General features: G+C 32.9%; 1 protein-coding gene across 2 annotated transcripts in view; it reads left to right on the top strand.

The window, feature by feature from the left end:
* Nucleotides 1–871: 871 nt before the first annotated feature.
* Nucleotides 872–10,466, top strand: part of LOC148611008 (scavenger receptor cysteine-rich type 1 protein M160-like) — a 56,226-nt gene continuing 46,631 nt past the window's right edge. Inside the window, exons 1-5 of one of the 2 annotated variants that reach the window (XM_088591031.1) lie at nt 872–1,139; nt 3,232–3,391; nt 8,430–8,611; nt 9,657–9,816; nt 10,177–10,355. In XM_088591031.1, the coding sequence (XP_088447157.1) occupies nt 1,052–1,139; nt 3,232–3,391; nt 8,430–8,611; nt 9,657–9,816; nt 10,177–10,355 (769 nt within the window). In that variant the 5' untranslated portion in view covers nt 872–1,051. Of the gene's footprint in view, nt 1,140–3,231; nt 3,392–8,429; nt 8,612–9,036; nt 9,182–9,656; nt 9,817–10,176; nt 10,356–10,466 lie in introns of those variants that run through there. The other variant, XM_088591032.1, reaches the window with a different exon arrangement.

Raw genomic sequence — 10,466 nt, 5'->3', positions numbered from 1 at the left:
TTCAGATTTTGCATGTTTCTTACAGCTACTTAAAAATTCAAACTATCACTTCTGTATTTACGTACGTCAATTTGGAGTCGCTGAAACATCGTCCCTATTGGCCCTTTAAAAAAAAGATGGCCGACGCAGTAAAATTTTGTTCTTTTTACTAGTAACTTTCTACATTTGATTCAAGAAAATAACACATGGCACGCATTTTTTTTTCGAACGCCATTATGTTATCAGTATTTGGCTATTTCGGGAAATAGAATTGCGACTAAGTGACTTGCGTTTCCATAGAAGAGCGTCTTTATGGTCAAAGGTTAAAAAGTAAAACTATACCCACTACATCGGAAAAAAATATATCGAACAGTTGTTGTGAAAAATTAGAGATCGGTTTTGAATGTTGTGTATAAATACTCAATAGTTTTATGATGGCTCAAAAATAATAATGAACACATTTATTTCCATGTTGGATTTCTGTACATCATTGGAATTCGTTGAATTTTGCAGAATTGTCAATGCGTTGCAGAGTATAAAAAGAACAAAATGATATGGTTTTAGACCATTTGATATTAAATAAAGATTGAAATTGGTCCTTAAACATAAACTCTACATTCTTTCTAAATCTCATTGATGTAGACTCCTAATCATCTTCTTTTTAATTGTAGAATTGACATTATATATTTTAAATATACAACTTTTCATTTACGCACTGGTATGTGTGTTAAATATTCTCTTACATAAACTGCCTAGCTTGAAATATTTTATCTGATTTTTCATAATCATTCATTTTATCATCATCGCATATCCACACAGTAATAACTGCCACACATTTTAAGATATTAAATTATCTGTCCTCTCCGGGTTCAAAGTTTCCCAATGTGATAAAGTACCTGGTGCAAATCTACCCTGTCACACGTCTGTACCAGCTTTCAGTTTAGTCATTTTGTTATTTAATTCTAAAATGTTAGTTTCGTTCCATTCTATCTAAGGAGGAGATATTATAGATCTGTTTTATATTTAATATTAACATTAACAAGAGAACAATTGACTCAACTCTGTGTTAACAATGAATCTGAGTACAGAATATTCCTGGCATAGACGACACGTGTTCATTTTATTTATCATACTCATCAGCTTCGTTAGTTTTTCACATGGTAAGTATTGAATTGGAAAGAAGCAAAATACTATGCGTAGGTTTTTTTCCTGAATCTACATCTGTATGCTGTACTTATTCCATCAATGAAGGCATTATCCTTTTAAAATCTGCAAGTCATCTCTCCCTTTTAATCCTTTCTGTTTTATATTAATTTCTAATTAGAAATACATTACAGTTATCTCCTAAATATACGCAGAACAGTCTGGGGACCTCGGCGTTGTTCATTGTAAATCTTATCGTCGATTTTATACCCAGAATTTAAACGAAAACGCGAAATAAAATCTTTTCTTACAATATCGAAGTAGTCGTCAGATTGACAGTTTGTTTAATTAAGTTTTGGCGTATAAAAACAGAACTTGTCGTTATCATTGGTTCATCTTTAAGCGCATGATGGTATGCGACAAATAACTGGATTGTGTTCCACGCTGCATAATTGTTGTTGATCATTAATTCTAAACAAAGGATTTAAATACTTACAAATAGAAAATAAGTATCAGTGCTATATATATATCAATCAAGGTCATGTACAGTTGGGTTCATTTATGGTTCTGATCGTCCAAAAACGGCGGAAGAGAAAATAGCTACTATGAAAAAGTTTGATTTATCGATTACATAAAGAAAACAATCCACAAAGTCCAGACAGAATGAATGAGCCGCAAAACATCGATTGACAAAACAAAAACAAAACTGAAAAGAGATGGACTAGCTTTTCGAATTGTCAATTTTCCATTCATATATATAGCATTGCATTCTTTGACTTCACACACTGGTCTAAACATGCATCGAATGCAAATAGACATTGTTAACATGTGTAAGATTCACATGGAAGCTCAAAGATTTATTGGGGTTTTTTTTACATTGGTAGCACCTTAAATTCCCGGATAAAATATCTTATGCAACATTCCAAACAATGTATCGAGACCCCATATTTTTATATAAATAATACGTCTTGTATGTGGGCTGTGCTCTTTATATAATGCTTACACTGTTCACTAGACTTGTTTTCTCAGATGTACCCGTGGTGGTATGACTTATGCGTTGGAGTAAGCATTGTTGCCAACTCATTGGTAGAATGAAGCCGTGATGAACGAATAACACAATGTAGAATGTATGTCTACACAAATACTTCACAAATTTGTACAATTAATTCGGGGATTGATTTCTCTAGTTAACCTGGGTATTAATCAATGGGTTTGGTTGTTTGTTTACTCCTGGTGACCTCTCACCACTCTGATTGTTTTCTGCGTTATCATCTTGTGTGTACAAACTGGAGATTGTCACCTGGATATCGTCAACTTACACAACTTCATATATGCATCTAACACATGCTTTGAGTATACAAATAAATTTGCAAGTTAACTCAAAATAACATTGTATGAAGATTTTTTTAGGGGTACATTATGGATTCTCTCCTCGCCCATAGTAAATTGAAAAGATTTAGTCAACATGCCTGTGTTGCCTTATATATGTCATTTAATTTTAACTAAGCATAGATTTTGATTTTTGATTTTGATTATGATACTTAACAGTTCTATAATGAAAACAAGTACTATCTTTAAAAAAGATAGCTCAACGCGGTAGAATTTTATAATTTTTTACATTTCGTTCAGGAAATAACACATGGCACGCATTTTCGAACGCCACAAAGTTATCAGTATTTGGCCAATGGGGAAACAGAATTGCGATCAGGTGACTTGCGTTTCCATGGAAGAGCATCTTTAAGGTCAAAGAGTAAAAAGCGAAAATATACTACTGCGTCGGAAAGACATTGCTATATGAAAAAAAAAACATCTTGTAAACAGTCTTCAAAGAAATTGAAAGCCTTTCATAAAATGTGCACAACTGGTCAAACATTTTGTTCAAATTTTTCACATATGAAGAACATTTATTGTTTTGGTAAAATTGATTCTTGAACATCTAATAATATAATAGACCCTTTTGTGGTAAGTTGATGAGCATGCTCAATACACACTTCCGCGAGGGAGGGGTTTGGGTAGAACAAAAGAATTTTCCTCGCGGAAGTGTGTATTGGGCATGCTCATTGACTATCCCAGTTAGCACAAAGGGTCTATTTCTCTTTCCGCTTCTAGCACAAACAGCACCTAACAGACTTCGTCTTGTAAATGGAAAGCGACCAACACAGGGTAGACTGGAAATATATCACAACAACACGTGGGGTTCTATATGTGATGACCTATTCGACAGCAATGCTTCTAAGGTGGCATGTAAACAGCTCGGCTTTTATCAACAGTAAGTTATTATAGATATAACTATGGAATAATTCGTTCTATTTCCCTGAGCATTCAAAAGTGTTAAACCAACATAACAACCATTGCTGATTGATGTTGGTACTTTTGCTTGCTAACAACAACTCTGAGATGAACAGAAACACCAACGTTTACCTGGAATTTCTATAATAGACTATAAAAATCCTTACTTCTTCAAAATTATTTCATTCTTATATATCCACAAATGAATTTGTGTTTCTTGTTCCTAAGTATGGGTTCCCATAAAGAACATATTTTTTTTTTTTTTTTTTTTTTTTTTTTTTTTTTTTTTTTGTTTGTTTGATTTTTTTTTTTGTTTTTTTTGTTTTTGTTTTTGTTTTTGTTTTTTTTTGTCAGAAGCACATGCATACATTACTATAATTACTGCTTTTGCGGTTACATTTTCTTATTTTGATCCAGGGACTATATAATACTAAATAATATAAAGGACGATCGATTGTGTGGTGTTTTGTCATCAAACCACTAATTTATACACACTACCAGCTTACAAAGCATTTCTTGGAAAATGACAAAGAATCACCCCAAAATAAAACAAAAATCGAAAACAAAAACAAAATAAAAACACAAATTTGGAGGAAAAAAATTAAGGCACTCAGTTGTCTTTGTGATGGAAACTATTTAATATGACATCAGTTATACCTTAGTAAACACGAATAATGCAAAAAATGTCGATTTGAAGTTAAGTCCTGCCGTTTGTTATTAATTATGTAAATTTATCTCGAAATCAAAACTTGCTTTCGAGAGATTATGTTATAGATGTCTTACTAACACATCGTTATATTTATATAAATTTTGTTTGGTCCCCAAAAGAGCATATAATTTCAGTGGCGGATCTAGAAATTCTAGAAATGGGAGATGAATAGCCTAAGAATGAGAAAAGCATTACGTATTATATATTCTAATTTTGTAGTATGTAATCAATATTTTTTTAAATATATTTTGAAATATTATTGTCGGTCAATGTGACCTAGTTACGAATAGAATTTAATTAATAAAAATATGTTTAAACTAAAAATGAATAAATTTCGTTTCGGCTAAAAACCACTAATTCCACTTCCCATAGGCTTCTATGCTAATTTCACAATATTCAATGGCTTCTCTGGACTTTACCTTAACTTTAACCTGCAGAGGACTATATATCAGCATGATTCTACATATGTCAGCTCACAATCCTCAGAATGGCATGTGGGGTTAGCAGACTTGCAGTGCAGTACTGGTCACCGGAAGTGAAGGGTCTATAAATAGCATGGGAAATCCCAGTGTTTTCACAAGATAGGGGGATATTTAAAAATCATTATGGAGATTAGGCTTCACATCACAAGAAGCAAAATGCACCTATAAAATGTACAGAAATGTTTTTCCTTTCAGAAACTGTTTAAATATTTTAAATAAGATGAGAACTTTTTTCACAGCACTATGAGGAACAGGGGTAATTTCTGCGTAGGACTATTTTTGCCTACGTTCCAAATGCTCATTGGTTGAATTGGTGGTCTGTAACCTAAAGAGTCATTTTTTGTCTTAGAAAAAATAAATAACTATACAGGTATCTTCCTACACACATACTGAATGCATTTGCAAAGTTTCAGTGAAATGTGACAAGCACTTTTTTAAATATTTGATTTTTAAATATAGGGTAACCAAGTTGTGCGAGCAAAAAAGTGACAATATTCTACCATACTTAAATGCATTAAATATTTGTAAAGAACTTTTTCTGACTTTTCAAATAAAAAATATCAATTACAACTTGTTTTTTAACAATATTAATGAAGAAATAGTTTTAAAAGTAATCATTTTCTGAGAAATTGGTCTATTTTTAAAAATTTATTTCTGACATGCCTCCCCCTTTTTCTTGATCACATGTCAAAAATCCTAAATCTTTAAATTTTCACAAAAGGTGATATATTTGGCTTTAAATTTGTAAATACAGTGTTTTCACATTAAAATATGACCAGTAAAGGGCACCTAAAGCAAAAAAAGTGCTCAATAATGGATTTTCCATGTTGCCATAGGGGAATGCTTATATGGCCTTAACCGCAGTAATGAAAGTGAATTTTTCCTCATTTCTAACCTAATTTTTGCTCAAATCTACACAAAACTTGATTTCAAGTGCTTATTGCCACCATATTTAGGTAAATATAGCTCTCAAAGTTTAATATTTGATATTTTTACTAAATTTTCTACACTTTTTACAAGATAGGACATAAAAATCAGCCAAAAAGACCAATTTTCCATAATTTGGACCTATAACTTAAAAAAATGCATATTTTGAAGGATTTTTGTAGTGTATTCCTCTCATGGCAAAGTTAACAAAATCTTCAAGTAGTTTAAAGCTATTTCAAGAAACTTTTCATTTTGCCATGGCTTCAGCTTAAGGCTAAAAACCACTAATTCCACTTCCCATAGGCTTCTATGCTAATTTCACAATATTCAATGGCTTCTCTGGACTTTACCTTAACTTTAACCTGCAGAGGACTATATATCAGCATGATTCTACATATGTCAGCTCACAATCCTCAGAATGGCATGTGGGGTTAGCAGACTTGCAGTGCAGTACTGGTCACCGGAAGTGAAGGGTCTATAAATAGCATGGGAAATCCCAGTGTTTTCACAAGATAGGGGTATATTTAAAAATCATTATGGAGATTAGGCTTCACATCACAAGAAGCAAAATGCACCTATAAAATGTACAGAAATGTTTTTCCTTTCAGAAACTGTTTAAATTTTTTAAATCAGATGAGAACTTTTTTTCACAGCACTATGAGGAACAGGGGTAATTTCTGCGTAGGACTATTTTTGCGTACATTCCAAATGCTCATTGGTTGAATTGGTGGTCTGTAACCTTTCAATCGTCAAATTTCCGGAGCAATAACCCCGGAACTGTCTTTAGATTTTACTTTAATTTCCCGCGCTGAATTGAAAGTGAAAGTAGAAAATATCTGATCAGTAATTTTGCAGACAACAGTGCACACATATAAGGAGTGGTTCAGTAGTATAGATCTTAGACGTTAGTTTGAAAGATTTCCTAACTCTCAGCATGCTCTAATCCCTTGTGGGATACGGCGCAGAATCCCAAAACTGGCAAAAGGGATTAAGCATGCTCATTTTAGTTACTTAATATTTCAATCTCCTGCATAGAGGATATACTCACTGTTTCAAAGCTTTACACCTCAGCCATACTCAGTGTTAAACACCAATCCTTTATATAAATTAGTATAGTACATAGAAAACAGATTCACAGATTTGTAATGAGGAATGCTCATGATGTTAGTCATGGGTTTTAATCTTCGAGACTTCTAAAGCGGAAGATCTCCCACTCAAACTTATCTCATAGCGGGAGATATGCAGAGTTCTTGTTTTTTGCAGCATGTTTTGACAAGAATGAAAATAATTTATTTTGATTTTAAGCTGAAAATTCAAATAAGACAGAAGAAATTTCTGCGGCTAAATCTCGATTTCAACATGGGAGATTTAAGATGGAGATTGTTGAATTTTTCATGAAATATCATGATCAGAAGGCTCTAAAAAATATGGGAGAGTTAACACTTATGGGTATAGCGTATAATCATGATACATAGTAAATTATTATTTTTTTTATTATTTACAGGCCTTATATAACTTTACATACAATTACTGTACGTGCTTAACAGTGCAAATAAAAATTATTGTATACATACATACATAATAATAATAATAATAATAATAAACAAAAAAAAAACTCGAGCATCACAAACATATACAAAGTAAAATTATACCATTTAAATTGCAAGATAAAATGAGATTAACTATGCTGTCGAACTTCGCGGGCTCGAACTTGTATGACTCGAACACCCGGGATTTCTCGAACACAATTCAAAGTACCAAAATTTTCTCCTATATAATCAATATAAATAATCTTGGATTTCTCAAACTTTGATTTCTCGAACACTCAAATTGATTAGTCAATCCATTCGGTAATAAATCTTAGAGAATAACCCTTACTAACTCGAACTCGTCAACCATTTTGTCAGCTTGGGTAATAAAAGGTGTGAAAAACTGAAACCCTATCATTAATCAGTGTCATTTTAGTTAATTACAGGTAATAATTTAAGTCATCAGTAATTAAAAAGTTTTGATCTTAACATAACACTGATCGAAGTTTGATAATGTTCCAAAGTTGGTATGATGGAAGGCATGAAAGAAAATTGGATGAAAATAAATTATTGACCAAGGAACTCAAACTCTGAACATTTTTAAAAGCGAACACATTATTTTTAATGTCCACAAATTAGCATAAACTTTCAAAAGCAAATGGAAAAGATCCATGAACTAACACAACTTTGTAGGAAGTAAGCAATTTCTAACGATAAAGTCAAACTCGGACTGGCAACGAAAAAAATACAGAAATATTTGAACTTCAATTTCTTAAACTCCCGATAACTTGAACACATTTCAAAGGTCCGATGGAGTTCGAGCTACCGAGGATTGACTGTATAAACAATGAAAACAATATGTCACAGGAATAAAATACTCTCAACTTAAAACTGGAAATTTAGAAATTCTAGTTAAAACCTATTAAAAATCAATTAAACAAAAGAAAAAAATAAGCAAGAAATAATAAATTAAGAATCAACGACTAAGCAATAAAAGTCTAAAAGCATATAAACAAATAAAAGTCTGAAGTAGGCAAGTATCACAGGCACAGTAAATCAGGAAGTAGTTTGCAGAGGAGATTGGGTATAATACTTAGCTGTATGTTATATAGATATTATAATTGACCAGCTCTAAGGTAATATAAAGCCATTGCTTTTTTCTCTATTTAATTTTATGTCTGGTACATGTTCATTGAATTTGAGTTCAGGCAATCATTACAATAATTTATGCAATGTGTGTGTCTCATATAGGTGCTTGATAGTCTGACAGTTTGAACGTCCTATTTCTTGTTGGTCTTACTGTCCAAATGTCTGACAGGTCTATATAAGGAATGTATATAGCTGTATATGTTCCATTAAATGTTTTTACAGGAACAAGATAACTGTATCAAGGGGAAGTGCCTATTTTGGTGCAGCATCCAAGACTAATCCGATCTGGCTTGATGACGTTCACTGTAGTGGCAATGAAAACAACATCCTTAACTGCCAGCATAAAGCTTTTGGTCTAACTAACTGTCAACATACTGAAGATGTTGGTATTGACTGTGATGCTGGTAAGTCAACTAACAACATACTGAAGATGTTGATATTGACTGTGATGCTGGTAAGTCAACTAACGGTCAACATACTGAGGATGTTGGTATTGACTGTGATGCTGGTAAGTTAACTAACGGTCAACATACTGAAGATGTTGGTATTGACTGTGATGCTGGTAAGTTAACTGTCAACATACTGAAGATGTTGGTATTGACTGTGATGCTGGTAAGTTAACTAACGTTCAACATACTGAAGATGTTGGTATTGTGGTGCTGGTAAGTTAACTAACAGTCAACATACTGAAGATGTTGTTATTGACTGTGATGCTGGTAAGTTAACTGTCAACATACTGAAGATGTTGGTATTGACTGTGATGCTGGTAAGTTAACTGTCAACATACTGAAGATGTTGGTATTGACAGTTGCTGGTAAGTTAACTAACGGTTAACATACTGAAGATGTTGGTATTGAGTGATGCTGGTAAGTTAATTAACGGTCGACATACTGAGGATGTTGGTATTGACTGTGATGCTGGTAAGTTAACTAACTGTCAACATACTGAGGATGTTGGTATTGACTGTGATGCTGGTAAGTTAACTAACTGTCAAGATACTGAGGATGTTGGTATTGACTGCGATGCTGGTAAGTTAACTAACGGTCAACATACTGAAGATGTTGGTATTGACTGATGCTGGTAAGTTCTGTAGTGTAAAGATAGTAAGTTTAAATAGATATATCAATAAACTAAAAAACAATTTCTTTAGAATTTACTTTATTAGTAATTATTCTAAAAGATATTTGCCATGTTATGTATTTTTTTTTCTTTTTAAATTGTGATTGTTTGGATATTTCAGTTGGTTTTTTTATCTACAGACCTTAATTGTGACAACTATTTTAATGGTAGGAATTAGTACATAAAGTAGAAATTTACATTTACTTATACTTTACATGTACTCTGACATACATACTGATTATACTTTACATATACTCTGACATACATACTGATTATACTTTACATATACTCTGACATACATACTGATTTCTATCATTTGTTATATTGCAGCTTTGGATGCTAATTTACAGTTACGTCTAAGGGATGGTAGTAGTAGTTCTGAGGGGCGGGTGGAGGTGTTTTACAACAACACATGGGGGACAATCTGTGATGATGAATTTGATCAGTTTGCTGCTAAGGTTGTGTGTAGTTCTCTTGGTTTTAAGAATAAGTGAGTAACGGATTTCTTCTTTATCATTAAAATTAAGCAAAGTTATGGGGAAGTAGTAGTTTCACTATGTCACTATTGTAGAAAATATTTGGAGGTCACAGATTCCATCTGTTGCCCATGAAATAAGCATTCATATTTCTTTGTAATTGTACCTCGTTGGAAACGTAATAAAATAGAGTAAAAATGTTTGAATGAAGTAACAGTTCTGACTTTTGCTTCCGTAAACGCTAGAACATTACAAACCTGGCTTGAAGCGTTCATACAGTAATTTAATATGAATCACTTCTCCAGAACAACAGTAACCATATCATCACTATCCTATTTAAACTACCAGTACATTAATTAATTTGTCTTTTACAGTTACATTGCTGTCCCAGTGACCAGCTCATTCTTTGGAAATGCAACCGGTTCCAAGATTTGGTTAGATGATGTTAAATGTACTGGGAGTGAGCCAGGATTGGGGGCATGTAGTCATAAGGCTTGGGGTCAGAACAATTGTGATCATGGTGAAGATGCTGGTGTATTCTGTATACAAGGAGGTAGGGGTTCTTGACAGGTTTCATGGGGGTGTAGTAGTACAGATGCTTGAGACCTGGACATTATGTAACACATATAACATGTCCAAGGGCTGATGTATTAGGTATACCTGG

Source organism: Perna viridis, chromosome 7, assembly GCF_037379345.1.
Source record: "Perna viridis isolate PV_CMFRI_1.1 ecotype Kerala chromosome 7, ASM3737934v1, whole genome shotgun sequence".
Classification (NCBI taxonomy): domain Eukaryota; kingdom Metazoa; phylum Mollusca; class Bivalvia; order Mytilida; family Mytilidae; genus Perna; species Perna viridis.
This window is presented reverse-complemented; position numbering and strand designations above follow the sequence as displayed.